The sequence below is a fragment of the Chlorocebus sabaeus genome, chromosome 20 (assembly GCF_047675955.1).
Source record: "Chlorocebus sabaeus isolate Y175 chromosome 20, mChlSab1.0.hap1, whole genome shotgun sequence".
In the NCBI taxonomy this organism is placed as follows: domain Eukaryota; kingdom Metazoa; phylum Chordata; class Mammalia; order Primates; family Cercopithecidae; genus Chlorocebus; species Chlorocebus sabaeus.
The window spans coordinates 88,557,825-88,578,429 of NC_132923.1; the positions used below are offsets into that span (position 1 = coordinate 88,557,825).

Below are 20,605 nucleotides of genomic sequence, written 5' to 3' on the forward strand. Positions count from 1 at the left end.
GATGAGAGTAGGGGCAGCCTCAACTGGGAGATAGGAGAAGAAAGGCACGCCCTCACCTGGCGTCTATCAGTAAACTGGGGCTGTGATCTCACTCTAGGTGTCTGAGACTCAGTTACTTAAACTCCAAGTCAAGGAGACTCATCCCTAACAGCTAACACCCCAAGTTACTACCCAGCCAGCCGCAGCACAAAGCCTACCAGGACCATGGAGAACTAATTAATTCAATACACACTTATTGAACAGCTGTTATTTTCTGGGTACAAAGTCACTTGGGACATGGCCCTTGGTCCTTGCCCCCTGGAGTCTTCCATCTCGGTGTGATCAGTGCTGTGACAGAAGCAGGTCCAGGGCTATGGGAGCAGGCGTGGGACCTTGACCCAGGTTTGGACATTGCGGCAGCTGCCTGGCGAAGGGACACTTAACTGGGGTCACAGTGTATTCCAAGGTATGCAGATACATGGCAAGCAAAGGGAGAAGGACAGAGAGGCACAGGCCCAGTGGCTCCCAGGCTGTTTGTGCTGCCCGCTGTGGGGCTTATCCTTAAATACAGAGTAACATGTCTTGATTCCTCGTGGTTTTCACAAGTCATGTCTCTCTGTTTCTCAAGGCCATAGAGATTTTGTGCATATTTGGGCTAGAGAGTAGGAAGAGGCAGAATTTAAATAGTTCTTTGGATAGTCCCTTGTCCAAGAGCTTTCTGCCCAAAACACCATCTGTCACCATGCTTAAAGTCCACCCTTGACTCCCCACTCCTTCGGGTCTGACAGCCACCACTGTGGAGCCACCAATGGAAATATAGGACCCTCCTGGGTAAATTCATACTACAAATAGATTATTGGTAAGAATAGAAAGATAGAGAGGTAGGGGAACCAGAAAGGGGAAGAGGAAGGAGGATAACGGCGAGCAAAAGTGCTCTTGGATTTTTGCAAATTTCTTGCTGCTCCTTTTCTTGTATCCTCCACTTTTCTAACCTCAAGACACACATTCAGTAAAGCTACTGAGCACATTCAACAAGAGGATGGAAACAGTGTGTTTGAGGTAGGTCTGTAAGGCAAAGTATCAGAAAGAGTGGGAAAACCCCATGTGACTCCTGCTGGTTGGCCCGGAACAAACCCAGTGCTCTCTCTGGGCTTCTGTTTCTCCACTCGTCAAGTATGCAGGTTGAGTTGGATTCTCCTCAGGGGATCTTGCAGTCTTGACTTCTGTGGTCTCCAGTTTAGACAGCAAAGTAAGAGGAGAGCCTGTTTCTGTGGCTGACAGACTTGAGCTTTGTTAGTCTGTCTACACTGAAGCCAGGTCTGGGGAATCATGCAAAATAGCCCCAGAGGAAGATGTTGATGGCCAGCAAGAGGACAGCATTGATGTTGCAGACATGTCTCCAGAGTGGCTCCTCCTCAATGCTCGTCAGCTTCTGTTCTAGCGCAGCCTTCTCTGCTGGGCTCAGGGCCTGCTCCGGTGCTCCAGAGAGCCCACAGAACCAGCTCCAGAGCAACTTTCCCCAGGACCTGCTTGGGGCTGGAGGGACAAAGCCAGAAGAGGAAGAAGAGCAGGAGGGAAGAGGCAAATAAGATTGGAGAAAGGAAAGTGATAGGAGAGTAGGGGAGGGAGAGAGATGGTGAGAAACTGAAGGAAAGTATGGGGGGTGCACAGGAAATGGGGAGGGGTGAAGCTATTGACTTGTACTTCCTGCAAACTACAGACCAAGGGCTGAGCTGGTACTCTAGACTAAGTTCTGACCTTGGCCACAGCACCCAAACACTCATGTAGTGGAAGCACTACTTTCTTGGAGAGGGGATGGTGTATAAAGTGGCAGGATAATGCAGTTCATCCCAATTCATAACACAAGTCCTGAATAAGGGCAGAAGGAAGGAGCATTATCTCACCCAGGAAGAAGGAAGCATTTGAACCAGGCAGACTGCCACAACTGCAATTGGAAAGGGCACTGGGCTGCAAGCCAGAAACCTGGTTCCAGGGCCAGCTCCGCCATTAGCTGACTGTGAGGCCATATGCAAATCACTCAGCTTCTCTGAGCTGGAGGTTCTTTCTGTCTCAGATGTATCAATGACATATACCCCATTCTTCTCTGGGTTGTTCTGACTACCAAATGAGGATGGAAATTGGACAGCACTTTAAAAAGTTACCAGTGCTGGAGCAGTGGGAGAGGTTCTGGTGCATATGATATTCTAAATGTACATGAGACTGAACCCATGGCGACACGGGCTTCCTTGGGGTGAGAAAGGGGCCTGCTCTGAGGTTAAAATATAGCACAATTCACTAAAAACTAAATTCAAAAGAATTAATAAGGTAAATATTTTTAAGTGTTTTTAAATCAACAGATATTATATCACAAATAAAATTAATATAAAAATCCTTTCACTGAGATTGAAAAGAATGCACTGGGAATGAATGCTTTATTATTTTAATGTGTTTAGAGTGTGGTAGCTGGTAAGTTCAATAAAACCACAGGGTGTCAGAGATGCAAGAACCTTGGATGCCATCTGGTCTGGCTCCCTGATTGCACAGAGACGAAAAAAGTCTCGGAAAGGGAAGAGATTTATTTAAGGTCACATAGCAACAGAACTGCACTAATGGTAATATGAATTCAGCATTTCATTTGTACTAGGCTTTATCATTTTCCAAGCTGATTGAAACATTCTCTCTTTTGATTCCCTTGGCAAACTTCTGAGACAGAGGATGCACAGAGCTTCATATTTAAATTCCTATGCCCAGAGAGCCTATGTCACTAAAGGAGTTATTAAGTGGTGTGCCATAACTCAATAAATTCATATCTGAAACCTGGGATGTACATATTTCTTTCAGATCTACTCTGCTGTCCTTTAAATATATACATTTAATATTTAAAAAATATTTTCTATACATATTTTATATTTTTAAAAAATATATATTTTTATATATATATAAATATATATATTTTTTGAGACAGGGTCTCACTCTGTTGCCCAGGCTGGAGTACAGTGGCACATTCATGGCTCACTGTAGCCTCAACCTTCTGGACTCAAGCAATCTTCCCATCTCACCCTCCTGAGTAGCTGTGACCACAGGTGTGCACCACCACACCCTGCTAATTTTTGCATTTTTTGTAGATACGGGGTTTTGCCATGTTGCCCAGGATGGTCTTGACTCCTGAGTTCAAGCAATCCCCCTGTCTTGGCCTCCCAAAGTGCCGGGATGACAGGCATGAGCCACTGTGCCAGCCTCCTTTAAATATTTTTCACTTTCCTTTTCAGGACTCAACATTATACTGCCTGGCTTATGCCTACCTGCAGGTTTTTTGAGAGAGGGTGCCTTTTCCCTATTTCTGATGTTTGTTTCTCTGGGCAGGGAAGGAGCTTTAGTGTATAATAGCACCAGCCTTTCCCTACCCTTCTACTTCCTCATGGTGGTGGTCTGTGAAGGGGGGTGAGCTTCTTTCATTGGACTTCTTGGCTGACTTGGTGCCTCCTTTTTCTTGCTTGGGAGCAAGGCATCCACAGGGAGCAGGCATTCCTCTCAGCTTCTCCAGGGACAACTCTGTTCCTTGGCCTGGGGACCAGCCAGGGAGTAGGTTCATTTGTGTGACTCTGTGTAAGTCTGTCTAGTTCTGGGGTTCAGCAGTGGGAAAGTACAAGCTGTCTCCTTCCTCTTTCTCTTTAGGAGCTTCTTTGCAGCTTTGCCCCTTCTTCCTTCCTCCTTCTCTTGGCAGTTGCCTCATCTACAAAAGCTCATGCTCTCAGATTGCTTTCTTGAATACCATAAGTTTTACAAGGCCCAGGACCCAGTCTTTGCAATGATGATGGGGGAGCAGTTTAAAATATATATATATATATATATTTGCAAAGCAAAATATCATGAAGTAATAGGGGCAACTGATAAGACCAGGCAGGGTGATGTTGATCTTTGGTAGTATCTTCTGAAGTGAGCCTATGTGGGTTTTAACCATGAAAGTTTGGAAAAAATTATATCCATCGTTATGAATAGCTTTTTATACTGGATTATTGGCTTTTAACTGCCATAGCTTGGGAAGAAGCTTTGAGCCTTAGACCTTGGTGGGATTCTGGGGGTTGTGATGTCATTAACGTTAGGCAAGTGGCTGTTTCTCTAGAATCAAGGCCTTAAGCAAAGGTGAAGGGCCTCAAGAAAGGTGGGATCCTTCGCAGGTCTGGAGGAAAGTATAGGGTGGCAAAGGCACGAGAACTGAGTGGCATGGCATTGCCAACCATGCTGGTGCAGCAAGTGATGCTTTGCTAATCCTGTCTATGCTGTTAGCTCACTAGAAATATTTAAAGTTTGGCCCAGAGAGGCTGGTATAAAACTAGAGCTACGGCCAATCCAATGAGAGAAAGTAGCTGCAGTTGCTGAGGGAACCCTAACTCCATCCAGGCACTGAGACCTGTTTTTTAAAAAAACTTAATGATTTTACTGTTTTTTCACATGAAGATGCATTTTATTTCTCTGCCTGGATGTTATAAACAATGACATACCATTGTGTTTAAAAGCCCAATATTACTACATTATTGACATTTTTATCCATTTTAGTGTAAACTCTACATCTTTGCACTACCTGTTTGCCTCCAAGAGATTCTCACCTCCTTGGGGACAGAGACTATGTCTTATTCATCTACTTGTATTGAGACCTTCTTTCACTGAGGCAGAAAATAGATCTAAGAATTAAATTTCTTTGAATTTTTAATTCACAAAGGCAAGAGAGATTGATTTCGGACTTTAATTTGCAAACTTATTTAACTTTTTGGATTTTATTTATTTTCCTGGGACACTTTTTTTTTTCTGTTACCTTTATTTTAGTTTCAGGGATACATGTGCAGGTTTGTTATATAAGTAAATTGCATGTCACTGGGATTTGGCGTATAGATTATTTTGTCACCCAGGTAGAGCTTTATAGAGTTTAACATTTTCCTTGGGATTTTTTAAATTGAAAAAAAATCTTTATAATGTTTTCACTCTATCATTAGAATGTTTTAATATTGTTATTTCGTTTAACTCAGGAAGGTGATAGCTGCATTGTGTCTAACACAGGTACCTCAAGTCATGTCTTAAAATAATTTTCAACTGTAGATACTGTGTGGCCTTCGAGTAGATTTAGCTGACATACTCTTCTAACACATGTAGGAACCCCCAGGGATGCACTTCATATGTCACATGGCTCATCAGCAGCTCGAGGAGACACCCGGAGGTGTGAGAGGGTGTTCTGGAGGAACCTCAGGAAAACAGAAACAACTGTATGGAGGCATGGCTGCTCTCATCCCACGAGGGACAACCACGCTTCTGTATGACTGTAGGCAGACTTGTTGAGCCCCGGGGGAGATAAATAAATAATAAAGGAAAGTGGTGGTGGGGACACGGGTGAGGGGTTTCTTTGTCATGCCTCATGTTTCCTTCCATGTGGAGGGAACCCCGTGGGTGTAACATTCTTTGATTTTCTGCCCTTGTACTCATTCAACCTAGGGAAGAAGGGACTTCCGTGTTGGTGGATTTGGGAAGGATAAAGAGGACATGCTTAGCTCAGCCCTGCCCTTCTTTACAGGGAGGACAGGGCTGAGCCAAGCATGCCCTCTTTATTCTGTGCCCCGATCAGATCTGCTGGTGACTGGATGGGTACCTCCGTGGAATATGGGGATTCAGTATTAGGAAGTGGATCTCCCCACAGATATAAACCAACTCTTTCCACTTATACTTGATCAGTAATGAGGGCACTGTTTTGGCTCCCATCTACCTAACTCATTTATCTTATTTTTCTAATAGTTCAATAGCCACGTGGGAAGGGAGTTAGGGTGATATTTATTGGCCTTCCTCAGAGGCCCCATCCCAAAGGCCGCCCACGACATAAGTCTGTGCCCATTTGTTCCTCTGTGATGAGTATCCCCCGGCCTGCCGCAGCGTACCTTCAGGCTGCTCCTGGCCCAGGCTCGAGTTCTCCGCTGCTCCACCTCCTGCGGGGCACTGCCCGACTGGTCTCTCGGATATCTCTGGTGTACTCTCGTGGGCCTCCTTCTCTAGCTCAGAGGGGGGGCAGTTCCGAGTCCACCATGTCAGGCGTGTGAGCTGGAGGGAAAGAAGACACTGGAGTCAGTTGCCTTGGAGAGAAGTCATGCTGTAGAAAAACAGAGGCCCATTTGTGGAAGGCCATCTGAAAAATAGCAAAGAGTACAATGAACAAGGCCAGGACTGGGAGTCAAGTTTTATCTTAGACTTGCCCAAGGCTTGGATCTTAGCCCTGACTTCCTCTTACTTCAAATATGAACACTCCCTGCTCTACATCAAGTGCTCTACCCCAGGCTTGTGCCAGGTGCTAGAATACAGACCTGAAACACACCTGGGTCCTGTCCTCATGGATTTTACAGACTGAGGGAAACGAGGCTGGACAGGGAGGCAGGCACTTGAGAATGAGGCTTCAAAGGTCAGACTGAGGAGTTGTAGCTTAAAGAACAAAAACCCTGTAGGCAATGGAGAGTCACTGCAGACTTTAAGAAGAAGATAGAGACTGTAAGTGCCGGAATCTTCAAAGACCTCTTGGAGTGAATTGAAAGGGGTCCAGATTGGAGGATAATGCAAAAATGAAGCCAAAAATAATGGACACCTGAGGAAATGGATAAAGGAGGTGAAATCAGAACAGTGTGACTGACTGAAAGAGCCAGGTGAGGGACATGGGAGAGGCTAATACAGCTCCAGGGTTCCTGCCTTGGGTGACCAGACATGTAGTGGTGCCTCTCCCAGGAATAAAGAACACAGGACAAGGAGTGGGTATTAGTGCTGGTGAGAGAAAGAAGAGAGATAGAGATAGATAGAGACAGAGACAGAGAGAGAGAGAACATGTGCACACACAAATATGATGATGTGCTTCAGGAGTCTGCAGGTCGTCCTAGTGGAGATGTTCAGGTGAGGAGAAATAAAACTTACTTCCTTGGATGGCCCTGATGGCTTTCTCTCTTCTCCTTTTTGGTGACTGAGCAAAATAAAACACAGCAGTTCTCTGCCTCATATCGGTGGTGTGGGACTTACCACTGCCTGAGCTCTGAGGCAGCTTTCTGTTGCATGTAGAGCTGGGTATCCCCTATCCTGCTCCCAGCTTCTTACTTTCCGCTATGCTGGGCCCAGGCATGCATCTCTCTGGGATCATGAGAGCCTGGGAAGCTTCCTTGCTTATAAGTATCTCTCAATAAACCTTACCTAATACTTCTACTGGGTGTCACCAGTAGCATATGGACTATGTCTCTGTATGTCATCAGGGGACAGTTGGATTTTTGGTTTGAATCTTGGGAGAAGGGTTTTGGCTGTAGATAGAGAATTGAGCATCAACTTTACATAGAAAGTGGTGAATTGATAGCCCAGGAGTGTTGTAGGGTGAGAGAGGTTATAGGCCACAGATGGGTTCCTAAGGAACACTGATATTTCAGAGCAGACAGAGAAGCCTGTGAAGAAGTCAAAAGAGTGATTGGAAGGGTAGTCAAAACAAACAAACAACAAAAATGCAAAACCTAGGGGAGAAATATTTCATGGAAGGGAACAGAAGAGAGGTCTTCGGGGTGCAGGAAGTGGTCAGTAGTGTCCAGTTCTCTTGGGAATTCATTTAAGATAAAGACAGGAACATGACCTTTGATTTTAGCAATAAGATGTTATCAGTGACTTCAGTGAGAGCAATGTCAGCGGAATGTTGGGGACAACAGCCAGACAGCAGCAGCTGAGAAACAGACAAGAGGTGGGAAGCGGAGGCTGGGAAAGGAAACCATTCTTTGCAAAAGTCTGCTGTTGAAGGGAGGAGAGGGAGGCAGCAGGAACTAGAGGATAACAGGATTCAGGGAAGGATTTTCAATTGGGGAAGACTTCAGGATGAAGAGTGAGGAAACAGGCAATGGAGAAGAGGTTGAAGATTCAGCGGGAGGAGGGGCTCATTTCTGGTGTGGGCCACTGGAGAAGTCAGCCTGGGAAGGCCCTGCTTTTTTGTAGGAATCAGTGAAACCAAGGGTATAAAGTCATCTTGCAAACTCTAAAGCACCATCCATCAAAAGAGTATTATCCCTGATATCCACTCCGTGTTTCAGGGACTGACTTCCAGCATGGGCTCTGTTATGGGCTGAGTTGTGTCTTTCCAAAATTTCTATGTCAAAGTCCTAACCGCCAGTACCTCAGAATGTGACTGTATTTGGAGATGGGGTCTTTACAGACAATTAAGGTTAAATGAGGTCACCAGCATGGGCCATAATCCATTATGACTGAAAAGAAGAGGAGATTCAGTCACAGGCAGGCACAAGGGAAGACCATGTAAAGACAAAGAGGAGAAGGCAGTTTTTTACAAGCCACAGAGAAAGGTCCTGGATGAAACCAGCGCTGCAGACACCTTGATCTCAGCCTTCCTGCTACTGGAACTGTGAAACCATACATTTCTGTTGCTTAAGTCACCCAATCGGTGGTCTTTTATTTCAGCAGCCTTAGCTCTAGGCTGTAAGGAAAAAAGGCCACAGAAGACCAAGCATCAGTGTTCAAGGGCTGTTGCTTGTGAGAGGTGAGGATTTCAATTTGAGTTCTTCACTTAATAAGCTCTCTGTTTCTTTTCTCTTGTATTTGTTTCTTGGCCACTTAAAATTCTCTATTCATTCTTCAAGGTCTAATTCAAAGTGTCCTCGTCAGTGTGCCCTCCCTGGGCCCCCAGGAGGTGACTGCCTCTCCCTCTGTGCTTGGCCCCTCCGGTTGAGCTTGGCCCTTCTGCACTTTCTCTTTGTATAGTGGCAACTTGTGTCAGCTCTGTTTCCCCCTGAGGATAAACTCTGGCAGGGACCATTCATCTTTGTAAGCCCAGCACAGTTGCCTAGCACATAGTAAGTACTCACTGAGTAATTTTTGAGTGGAATGAATTACTTTTCATTGGGGAATTCATAGCCCAAGCAACTTTCCCTCCCAAGGACATCTGTGTGGCCAGAGGGGAGACCATAACCCAACAAAGTAAAAGTCAGCAGTGGAATTCCAGGCTATGGGGGAAGGGAGAGCATTTCTGGAGGGCCTCAGTATGAGTATAACACTTGCCTGTTCCTCAGGGATGGGAGTGGTACAGAGGCTGACGATGATGACGACGATGGCAGTGAGCCCGCAGAGGAGGAGTGCAAAGTACAGGTAGTGGAAGTCCTTCAGCACTGCTGGTCTCCGGTCTACCTCCCCACAGGCTGGTGCTGGATATGAGAACTCCAGGATCATGCGCAGAAGCCCCACTCCCAGGCCAGACATGAGGCCCCAGAAAGCTCCCTGTGAAAGAGGGCAGACATGAGCTGAGGTGCGATCCAGGTGGGAGACCCTAGGAAGGTAAAACTACTCTGTCCCCAAATCTGTCTCCCACTGGTTTATTACCATGCTGGGAAAATCCATCTACTAATGGGGAAATGAGTTCCCCATTAGTACTGAGACTTTGTCTTGACTGAAAGGCACAGTGGCATAGGGGTCGTAGAGTCAGATAGACTAAGATTTGAATCCTGGCTCCATTGTGAACTGACTGAATGAATGACTCAGCCTTGCTGACTCAGAGTTGTCTCATTGGGGGCAGTAATTTAAAAATTCATAAAATTAAAACAGTACTAAGTAATTAATAGATGGTTAATATTCAACTACAATGGAATAAACTTTTGTAATAATCAGGGAATACCAGGATCCCCTTCCCAACCTTCTATTATGATAAATCAGAAATCAGAATAGAGACTTTCCTTTTGTTGTTGTTGTTTTTAAGAAAAGCTCTGGTACCTCTCATGTCTTTCTTTTTTATACCTCCATTTGGCCCTAACCTGTGCCTGTTCCCAGCATGTAAGAGTATGGGAGATATTGATCCTGATTTCAAAAACTTTGGAATGAGCAGAAACACCCAGAGTTCATCCAGGTCCTGCTGTGTGGCATCGTTGTCAGTGAGATGAGACCTGTGCAGACAGTAGACACTTGCTTAGGTGTACTATCAAGGGAGGGGGTTCTATGACCTCATTTTCAATGACCTTGAACTCTCACATTGTTTTTGTGGAGTGGTGTCCATGATATCCATCAGCTTCTCAAGGTACAGCCAGCCTGTCTCTTCTAGGCTATCCTGGGGAGTAACCAAGCCTCCAGTCCTGGGGTACCCCTTGCTTCCTCCCAGATTCTGTCAGGTTTCAGGGCCGTTGCATGAATGATGCATGTGCAGGAACCCTTGTAAGGTCACACTTTGTCATCATCATTGTCATTGCTGTTATTTTGCTTACACATAGAACCTTATAGTGTTAGAGATGGAACAGACCCTAGAGATATTACAGTCTCTCTTGCACATTCACATACACTGTTCTTTGTGTCTGGAACATTCTTCCCCCTCCCATTAATCCTTCAGGCCTCAGCTCAGATGTCACTTCATCCAGGAAGTCTTCCCTGACCCCTCCCAGGAGCCCCATAGGTTAGGTGCTTGTGCTCTTTACTCTCCCACCAGCCAGCATACTTTATTATTATTGCTTATTCAGTTATCTCTCTGCCAGCCCAGCGATGGCACAGCTATGTGAATCTCATAAACCATTGCATCCCTGGAGCTGCCATTATAAGACTGATAAATGTTTGTTGAGTGAATGAATGAATCTAGGCCAGATGCTATGGTCAGGAAAATGGAAGCCTAGAGGGGAAGTGGATTTTCCCAAGGTCACAGAGACCAGGTGATTGAGAGACCAGGTCTCCAGCCCCTCTGCTGTATGTAAGAGACAGGTGCACTGCACTCACAGGCTCTGTGACTCTCTTGCAGAAGATGGCCAGCAGGAAGAGAGCAGTGATGGGAGGGGCCAGGTAACTGGTGACAGCCTGGATGTAGTCGAAGAGCTGCCCACTGTTGGAGCTTTGGATGATGGGGATCCAGAGGATGCTGATGACAACCAGGAACACCACAAACACTCTGCCAGAGAGAGCACAGGGCACTGAGGCACACTCGGGTGGGCATGGTGTGGTGTGGGGTGAAGGTGATGGGCAGGAACCAGGAAGGGAGAAGGGAGGGACACCACAAACACTCTGCCAGAGAGAGCACAGGGCACTGAGGCACACTCAAAATCCCGGAATATCGGAATTGTGGAATTGAAGAAACTTATAATTCTAATGCCTCCATGGCACTTATATATTAGATGCCTTCAAGGTCACGTCACCCAGCTGTTGCTGTTCACGGAGGAATTCATACATTCCGCCCCACCCCCACCCCAGTAAAAGGTCTCTGGTCTCTGCGTAGCATGTCTTCCCCTCTTTTCCATCCCAGCCCTGTGTAAGGCAGCTCTTTCCCAGCATGACTGCAGCTTCCAGGAACTGCTCCCTCCTCCAGGCGCTGCTCCTCTCTCCCTTACTGTGGCATTGATCTTGGGAAAGAATCCCACTTATTCACCTGACTCCCTCTCAACAAACTGTGGCTCAGACCTAAGTCCCCGAAGCATTCTGCATGTACGATTTTGCAGATGTGTGAAGTAGATGAAAAACTTTTCTTGGATGTGTTGGGTGCAATAACACATATGACCAGTAGATAGAGCCCGAACCTCACTGATTGAGGAAATGATAGCAAAACCAGTTTATGTGCACACATAAGGAATGCTTCTTTTGACATGTCACTGCATACCTGTCTTCTCCTCTCCTTTTCCTCCCATTTTGCCTCTCTTAGACTCCACTAGAGCATCAGCTACCCAAGTAGCTTCCCTACCGCTCGTCCCCCTCTTCTTTGCACAATCTGTCCTGCACTCAGATCCTGCAATGGCCAGTCCCCTTGCCTAGGGCTGGGGGTGCACAGATGAGCAGGCAGTAGAAATCCATTAGGCAGCTCTGGGCAGAAGGCATCCTGGTGGAAAGAACAGTGAGTGCAAAGGCAGGGAGATGCGAAAAAGCAAGATTCCTCAATTCAATTTCCTAGCCACAAAGTGGGAGAACTTTAATCCAGAAACCCAAGTAAGGGAACCTTCGATTATGAAACGAAGATTTTAAAAAGGGCCCCTTAACATTATGTGAACTACAAATCTGCAGCCTATGGAAAACCAAAAATAGTAGCCACCAACTTAGGCTTTTAAAAGCATAAAACTGTTACCTACAGATAAAGTTCAAATTCCTTAGCTTGGTGTCCAAGGCTCTGCATCATTTGGAGACAGCCCTCCCATGAAAATCTCCATTGACGCAAATACCTTGCTGTGTTACCTGTGTTTCCACCTTTCTTATTAAACTGTGAGCACCCTGAGGGCAGGGCCATATGACCCATCCGTGGGTCCCCTGCATGTGGGATGTGATGCATCGTAGATGTTCAGAGTGAATCTGATGGATTAAATTAATAGCATTTTTTTTTTAACTGGGCGTAACATCCAGAGTTGATTGGGAATACCTTGGGTGAGCTGCTTGCTAAATTTCCTTGCGCTTACACAGTTTACCTTTCATTTCTTAAGTCCCTTTTTTTAATCTCTCAATAACCCTGTTGATCAATTCCAAGATAAAGTTACCAGGGAAGAGGTGTTTTTTCCTATTATTCAGAAAGAAGGAGTGGTCCAGGGTTGGGGAAGGACTTACTTGAAATGTGGAGAGCTGGAGCTTGAACCCAGTGCTCTGGCTGCCAGTCCTGGGTCCAACCCAGCCACACCTGCTCAGGGTAACCCAGGGCAGGGGAGAGGGGAGAGGGCACTTGGGAAGGAAGGAAGAAGGGGCCAGCGCACCTGCCCACCACCATCAGCTCCTGCTCTGTTGCCTTCCTGCGGAAGCGCTGCCACACGTCAATGGCGAACAGGGTGCTGCTGCTGTTGAAGATGGAGGTGAGTGAGCTCATGAGGGCGGCCATGATCACGGCAATCATCAGGCCCCGCAGACCTGGGGAGAGATGAGGCTCATGTGAATAGCTGGCCTGTTAAGGCCGACTCTGCCAGGACCACAGAAGCTATTGGAGCGTTCTGCAGAGTCAGGAGCTGGGGGTGGGGATGAGAGAGGGAAGGGGTTGGATGAGGCTCCCATCCAGCACAGATAAGAAATCCAAGACCACAGAACTACAGGTTGGGTTCTGTCCAGGCTCTCTCCCTGCCTTTCTATGTGGCCTTGCATGACTCATTTGCCCCTCCACCTCCCACCCTGAGCCTCAGTTTCCTCATCCATCCTATTAAGGCATGTAGGACTAGGTTCTCTGAAGCTTTAACATCTCAGTCTAGGTTTCACAGCTTGTAGATACTTGGTTAGTGGGTTGCTGCTGGGGAGAGGAGAAAGGTGATTATTAATAATGGGGTGGATCTGTTTAGTGTTTCTATACCTTCTTCATTGACATGGTGGTGTTGGGCTAAAGCCCTGGCCTGGGAGGTAGCAGCTTTGGGCTTGTTTCCTGGCTCTGCAAGTAACCAGCTGTATGTATGATCCTTGGACTAGCTCCTTGCCATTTCTGGGCCTATTTTTCCACTTGAACAAGGGAGGATGGGGCCCACTGATATCTGAAGTTTCTCTGATGGTGACCAAGCTTCTAGAGATATGACTGCTCACCCCTGGGGAGATGATCCCAGCCCGGGTCCCACCTCAGTCCTCTCTCCCTCCAAATCCATATATTTAACCACCTTCTGATGTCCATTTCTCTCCCTTGGAGTGCCACAGGTGCCTCAGACTCAAGTGCTCCAAACTCAGGTGCCCATCTCCCTCTGGGGACTTCTCTTCCCCTCTTTAGTTATTGTCTTTCGAGCCCCATAGCAGAGCTTAGGGCTACTTGAGACCCTTGCTCTGCTCCCCTCCCTTCTTACCTCCAATCTGCCCCTCAGGGCAGCTCTGTCCTAGCTGGGCCTCCCTCCATGGCCACTACTGCCTGGATTTACTCCTCCTTCTACCACAGGGAGGGAATATCTCTACACTCTGCTGCCCTCCATAATCCTACCTCTCTTTGTATGTCCCTAATCTCAATATCATTATAAAACCACCATCTAAAGGCCAAGATCTGGGAGCCTTCTAGGATTTCTCTGTATTATCCCTCAAATCAAGTCCTGTCAATTCAACCTCACAAACATCTTTAAATCCCTTCTCTTCATCTCTGATGCCACTGACTTGGTCCACCTACCTGGACCACTGCAAACACCCCATGGACAATCTCTCTGCCTACCCCCAAGCCTGCCTCATACAGAGTCGTCCACGCAGACTGGTCTTGCTGAAACACAGAGCCAGTCATGCTCTCTCTGACCAAAACCCCCCAGTGTCCCAGCACTCTGCTCCAGAACAAGGCTTGGCAGTGACATCCCCACCAGGAAGGTTGTCTTCATTCCTCCTGGCTCCTGCATCCACACTGGGCCTCTTTAAGCTCATACTTCATGCCCTCTCTTCACCCTGGGCCTTTGCAGGCACAGCTTCTCATCCCTAGAATGACATTTCCTATGCCCCTCCGGCTGTGTCTGCCTAAGATTTAACTCGGGATGCAGCTCCATTTCCTTCCTTCTGGGAGACCTTCCCGACATCCTCCAGCTGGGTCAGGTGCCTCCTTAGGGCTCCCTTAACCCATACTGGGTCACCACATTGGTTCCACTGGATTGTGCCTCTGACAAGTCCAGGCACCCTGGAGACCGCGTGATGCCTGAGCAGGGGCCTGCCTTTTATCTCTACATCTCCAGAACCTGCCCACAGAGCTGATGTCTTATGTACAAATGCTTGTAAAAAGTGTGTGTGTGTGTTAGGATGGGGGTGCAGAGGTGAATAGTTTTCTTCCCTCTTCCCATCCATGTTAGTGCCATCCCTCCTGGGCAATGGAGATTGGAGGAGGCTGGAGGTGAGAGTGCAGGGTGGGGTGGGGAGGAGAGACTCACCAACAGGCATGAGAGTCATGACCAGCTTGGGGTAGGCAATGTTGGAACATCCCACTCGGGCCCCACAGATGCTTTGGCAGACATCAGGGTCCACGCAGCCCACCTCGTCTGTGGAAGAAGTGATGGCAGTTAGAGTCCATGATCTTGTGCCTTCTCAGGTTGGCCTAGTATTTGCTTTCCAAAACTACAGGATAATGTTCACTGGAGACTGACAGGGACCCGTGTCTTCAAGGTCAAGGGGCAAATGGTGTCCAGGTCTTTGGTAAGTTTCTTGTCCGTACACTTACTACCTGATTCACATTTTTTTCTACTGAAATATTTAATATATGTTTGGCCCACAAAGCCTAAACTGCTTACCATGTGTTCTTTCCTTTTCTTTCTATCTTGTTTTGTTTGTTTGTTTGAGATGGAGTCTTGCTCTGTCGCTCAGACTGGAGTGCAATGGCGCAATCTCGGCTCACTACAACCTCCACCTCCCGGGTTCAAGTGATTCTCCTGCCTCAGCCTTCTGAGTAGCTAGGATTACAGGCACGTGCCACCACGCCCAGCTGATTTTTGTATTTTTAGTGGAGACGGGGTTTTACTAAGTTGGTCAGGCTGATCTCGAACTCCTGACCTCATGATTCATCCACCCCGGCCTCCCAAAGTTCTGGGATTACAGGAGTGAGTCACTGTGCCCGGCCTTCTTTTCCTTTCTTTGCTTTGCTTTCCTTTGCTTTGCTTTGCTTTCCCTCCCTCCCTCCCTCCCTTCCTTCCTTCCTTCCCTCTTCCTCCTCCTTTTCTTTCTTTCTTTCTTTTTCTCTTTCTTTCTTTCTTTCTTTCTTTCTTTCTTTCTTTCTTTCTTTCTTTCTTTCTTTCTTTCTTTCTTTCTTTCTTTCTTCTTTCTTTCTTTTTCTTCTTTCTTTCTTCTTTTCTTCCTTTCTTTCTTCTTCTTTTCTTCTTTCTCCTTCCTTCCTTCTTTCCTTCCTTCCTTCCTTCCTTCCTTCCTTCCTTCCTTCCTTCCTTCCTTCCTTCCTTCCTTCCTCCCTCCCTCCCTTCCTCCCTCCCTCCTTCCTTCCCTCCCTCCCTCCCTCCTTCCTTCCCTCCCTACTTCCTTCTCTCTTTTCTTTTCTGTTCTGTTCTGTTCTTTCTTTTCTTTTTGACAGGGTTTCTCTTGCTCTGTTTCCCAAACTGGAATGCAGTGGGGCAATCACAGCTCACTGCAGCCTCAACCTCCTGGACTCAAGCTCCTGGACTCAGGATCCTCATCATTCCAAGTAGTTGGGTCTATGGGTGCACGCCACCATGCCTGGTTATGTGTTCTTAATAGACAAACCTTGCCAACCCCTGCTCTGGTCTAACATTGCCGAGGGACACATTCCCATTCTCCAGACACTCCTTGAAAGCCCCAGATCCCAACACCCAGAGAGCAAGACTCACTCTTACCTGGGAACAGGGCCCGGCTGATCATGCCAGGCATGACAATGAAGAACATGGGGAGGATCTTCAGGTAGCCCCCCAGCACAGAGCCTCCCTTGGCATGAGACAGACTCTTGGCTGAGAGAGACCGCTGCACAATGACCTGAAAGGGCAGCAAATGAGGAGTGCAGCTCAGGTTGAGGAAATGCTCACTAAGCCACAGGTGAGCCCTGACACTGGGCATGACTGTGCCCCTACTCCAGTCCAGTCACAATCCCAAAATGACGCCTCTGTGCATCCAGGCGCTGGGTTTTTCTGCAGGAAGCCACCCCACTTCAGGCTAAGCCTGGCTGGGGATTACCTGGTCTGTGCACCAACACCAGGTGGCCAGCACTGTAAGCCCGAAAATGAGACCTGGCCAAGGGATGTCCCCGCTCACAGGGTCCCGAAGCAGGTGGAAGGCATCGGGCCGTGGGAGATGACAGGTGGTGTTGGGCACTGTGACATTAGGGATGGCCTGCCTGTACCGCTGCTCCAGGCCTGGGTACCAGCCCACATCCTGAAAGCCTGTGAGGAGACAGTGAGTGAAGCAGCCCTGAGACCCCACTGAGCCTGTCACTCAGCATGTCCAGCCCCCAGCCTCATGTGGGCTCTCAGGTTGGAACTGACGTGGGGATTGGGGGTGAAAGAGGAAGATGGGGCTTAGGCTCAAGATCCTTGGTTTGAAGTAGCGAGAACCCTGATCTTTGGGAGCCGCAGCCTGGAGAGGGGACATGGCTCACATGGCTCTAAGCACTGGAAAGTTTCAATCGAACTCTGGAGGTGACAGAGACAGGACAGAGAGGAATTTAAGAATGATGGTGGGGTGTATTTAGGTCTCTTTCTTACCCAGAAACATGAGGACCAGGGCTCCCCCGACCATGATTGCCGTCTGCAGAGCATCTGTGTAGATAACGGCCGTGAGGCCCCCTGGGGACCCAAGGAGAGGGCTCATCAGTCAGCACCAGTTTGGGATCCTCTCTGGCTGCCTGCTCTATGCATGGCCACACTGGGGAGACCAGAGAAGACACAGAGCCCTCTTAGCAGGGGAACTCTGGCCACCTGCCTTTCTCCACACCCAGTGCTCCCCTCTCTCCCTCCCTGGCAGGATGCCGGCTGGTCACAGTCAAAGGTGGTGGGGTCCCTTCTTTCTGTCTTGACAGCAGCTGACTGTGGCCATCACGCCACAGCTCTGTGTTATTGTTTAATATCCCAAGTCCATTCCTTGGCTTGTAGTTCACCAGGAATACTCCCTGCTTTCTCCTCCCAATGTCCATCTAAATGCCCCCCACCCCGTCTCTGGACCCCAACTTAACCATAAGTAAGGCTGTCCTCCCATGCTGGTCTCCCATGGTGCCCAACCTTGTGCGAGGAGATTTAGAGGAAACAGGAGGAGGTGGGTTGTGGTCTCTGCCTGGGGCAGCCTGCAGTGACTCTGGCTTGGGTCATAGTACCCCTCTCTACCTTGCTCCCTGGGCAGTTAGTCTTTTCTGGTATTTATTACTGTCTGTCCTTTCCTCTCTCTGCTTGACCCGTTCTTCCTCCCATTTCTGCCCTTTTCATCCCCCGGTCTCTGTCCCTGTGTCTTTCATTCTGTTCCCCTGTGTTCTTCTCTTCTACTTCTCTGTCTCAGCCTTTCTTTGTCTCTACCTCTCTTGTTTCTCTTTCTGTCTGTCAGCATCAGTGTTATATCTCTCTGTCTCTCTTTGGTTATCTCTCCTTCAGTCTTTCTCTCTGGGTGGTCTCTGCCAGTCAAAAACTTCCCTCTTTCCCTCTTCCTATCTCAGTCTCCGCAGCCCAACATGACCTTCCCTCTGCCTACCTGCAATGGTGTAGATGGCAGTCACCACCAGCAGGATCCCCGTGGAGAGGTACAGGTTCCAGCCCAATGCCATCTGGATGAAGAGAGCTCCAGAGAAGATGTCAGTCTGCAGAGAGCCAGGACCCAAGAGGCCAGGACACCCGAGGCCCTCAGTAGGGCTGTGTGGACACGTCACCTGCCTGCCCAGCAACACCAGGCATCCTCAGCCCTCATCACATGATGAAAATGAGCTTTAAGTGCTATGCTAAAGAGTGTGGGCTTTATCTTGCAGACACTGAGGCACCATGGAGGCTTTAAAGCAGAGAAGTACTGTATAAAGTCTCAAAACTGAGAAAAATTTAATTGCGTAGTCTGCTAGATGTGAAGGGAGTGGTGAGGAATTAAGTGGAAGACTGAGGAAGTGAAGGAAGGCGCTGGGCTGGAGAAGAAGAGGCCATTTAGGAGAAGAGAGGAAGAACCAGAGAGTTACTGGCTGCTCCCTGGCAGAGCAGAGCCTACTTGGCTGCCAGATGGCCCATGGCTGACCCAGTGCGGCAGGAGCCCTGGTGCAGATAGACATGGATCTGACTCATCTACATACTTGGGTTTATTAGCAGACAAGGGCTTATAGCCTGAGCCTAAGCTGACTTAGGGTGATTCTCAAACATTGGTGGAACAAGGGCCTTAAAGTGTTTTTCAGCCCTGGACCTGGCAACGGAGTGACTCAGTTCCCTTTAGTGTGTGCTTGTGGGTCCCATTCCATGATTGTTTTGTGAACCTGTTACGGGGTCTAAAACATAACAGAGTGGAAGGAGACTGGACTGGGTCATGGAACCCACACTTCAGTTTCAGTTCTAGAGCTAGCCCTCTGTGTGGGCTTGGGCAAGTCATTTGACCTATCTAGGTTTGTTTCCTGAGTTTAGGTCAATAGAGGAGGATTAAAGACTTTTCTAACTCCAAAAATCTCGGCAACTAACGCACATTTGATGAATGAATAATCCATTAATGAAAAAACAAATGAATGAACTCTGGATTGTGATTTCTTTGAGTGTAATGGCTGTTGTTCACTCCAAAAACATTTACCATTCATCTCTGAGTACCCCAGTGCAGAGGGGGAGCATGTGCTAAGGTTTCTAGGTCCTGCCTTCCTTTTTTTCAATGGATTGTCAGCTTCCCCTCAGCAACACACACATGGTGATGCACTCAGCAATTCCCGAATCAGCATTTCCAGACACAACGGCCACATTGTAATGACACCTACCGAGATCTTGGTGAAGATGTAGAGGATGAGAGACAGGACAGACATGTACACCTGGATCCTCTGGCCCCCAAATCGCTTCTTCAGGTACTGTGGCATTGTGACCACACCCGCTGCGATGTACACAGGGACGAAGACCCAGCCGAGGGCCAGGAGCAGCCAGGTTGCCTGGGAGAGTAGGGAGAAGAAGATATCCAGGCCCTGGATGTAGACAGAGGAGCGGCTTCCCACCCAGAGGCAGCGCTGTGCTGTGGGAGGCCCCCGAACAGAGAAATAAGGGACCTAGGACCTGACCCCAGTCCTCCCGTGTGACCTTGCATGGATCCCTCTGTCTCCTCCAGACCTTGATTTCCTCATCTGTGAAATGGATTCTCAATTCACCATGCAGCCTCCTAGGCATCCCTAAGGATCCTCCCAGCACTAATGCCAGAGATGGAGCACACATGCACTCATTATTCTGGAAAAACCAAACCAGCTTCCTTACATTCCACTCGAAGCCACCCACGGCGAGGCCTCCGGCAGCCCCTGTCCCAGCCAGGCCGATGAATAAGCCACTGCCCACATTGCTTGACATCAGAGATGCTCCAATCTGCAAGGCACAGTTGGGTCAAGGGTCAGGAGTCAGGAGTGATCTGAATGAATCTAGAGTGAGGACCATGAGTAGTGAGGGGGCATGAAGCTGATATTTATTGGGTACCCACTGTATGCCAGGTGCTGCATTCATAAATACATTCAATTCCACAGATATCCGCAGGGAGGGGTATTAGTCATCCCAGGTTACAGAGGAAGCAACTAATGTAAGGAAAGATGAACTCGCTGGCTCCAGGTCACCCAGTGAGTAAATGGTGAAGTGGAAAAAAGGGGAAAGTGGGAAGGAAGCCTGGAAAGTGGGGAGTGTGGACCTCTGCACTGAGGCCATGGGTCTGAGGACCTCCAAGGGAAGGAAGCTGAAGGGGATGGGGAAGCCCCACAGGAGGGAAGGAAAAGCCCTCCTGCCACCCCAGGGCGAGCCAGGCAGAGGGTGGAGCCGAGGAACTGAGCACAGGCCAAGTCGACCTCTGAGCTGAGTTAGTTCTCCAAGGGGGCAGCCAAGCACTTGGGAGGCAGTAGAGAGCGGTGATGATGGTGAGCATGATCAGGGCAGTCAGGGCCCGTGCAGCATCTCCAGGAACCAGCCAGCCTTCTGAGTATGGGGACTCATTTAATCCTCACCACAACCCTCAGTGCTACTTTTATCCCCATCTTACCCATGAGTAAACTGAGGCACAGATAGGTAACTTGCGCAAGTCTCAGAACTAGTAAGTGACCAAATTAAGATTCAATCCCTGGCTCTCTGGC

The 20,605-nt window shown here is 48.2% G+C and overlaps 1 protein-coding gene across 1 annotated transcript in view; it reads right to left on the reverse strand.

Annotated features, from left to right (window-relative positions):
• Positions 1-627: 627 nt before the first annotated feature.
• The window catches only part of SLC5A9 (solute carrier family 5 member 9), a 41,494-nt gene continuing 21,516 nt past the window's right edge, over positions 628-20,605 (reverse strand). The window contains exons 3-14 of the mRNA XM_073007321.1: positions 19,752-19,856; positions 19,271-19,435; positions 18,031-18,136; positions 17,058-17,138; positions 16,531-16,736; positions 16,197-16,332; positions 14,772-14,879; positions 12,669-12,819; positions 10,726-10,894; positions 9,037-9,252; positions 5,901-6,060; positions 628-1,515 (exon numbers count right to left, since the gene is read on the reverse strand). Coding sequence (XP_072863422.1) covers positions 1,307-1,515; positions 5,901-6,060; positions 9,037-9,252; positions 10,726-10,894; positions 12,669-12,819; positions 14,772-14,879; positions 16,197-16,332; positions 16,531-16,736; positions 17,058-17,138; positions 18,031-18,136; positions 19,271-19,435; positions 19,752-19,856 — 1,812 coding nt within the window. The 3' untranslated portion in view covers positions 628-1,306. The remainder of the gene's footprint in view (positions 1,516-5,900; positions 6,061-9,036; positions 9,253-10,725; positions 10,895-12,668; positions 12,820-14,771; positions 14,880-16,196; positions 16,333-16,530; positions 16,737-17,057; positions 17,139-18,030; positions 18,137-19,270; positions 19,436-19,751; positions 19,857-20,605) is intronic.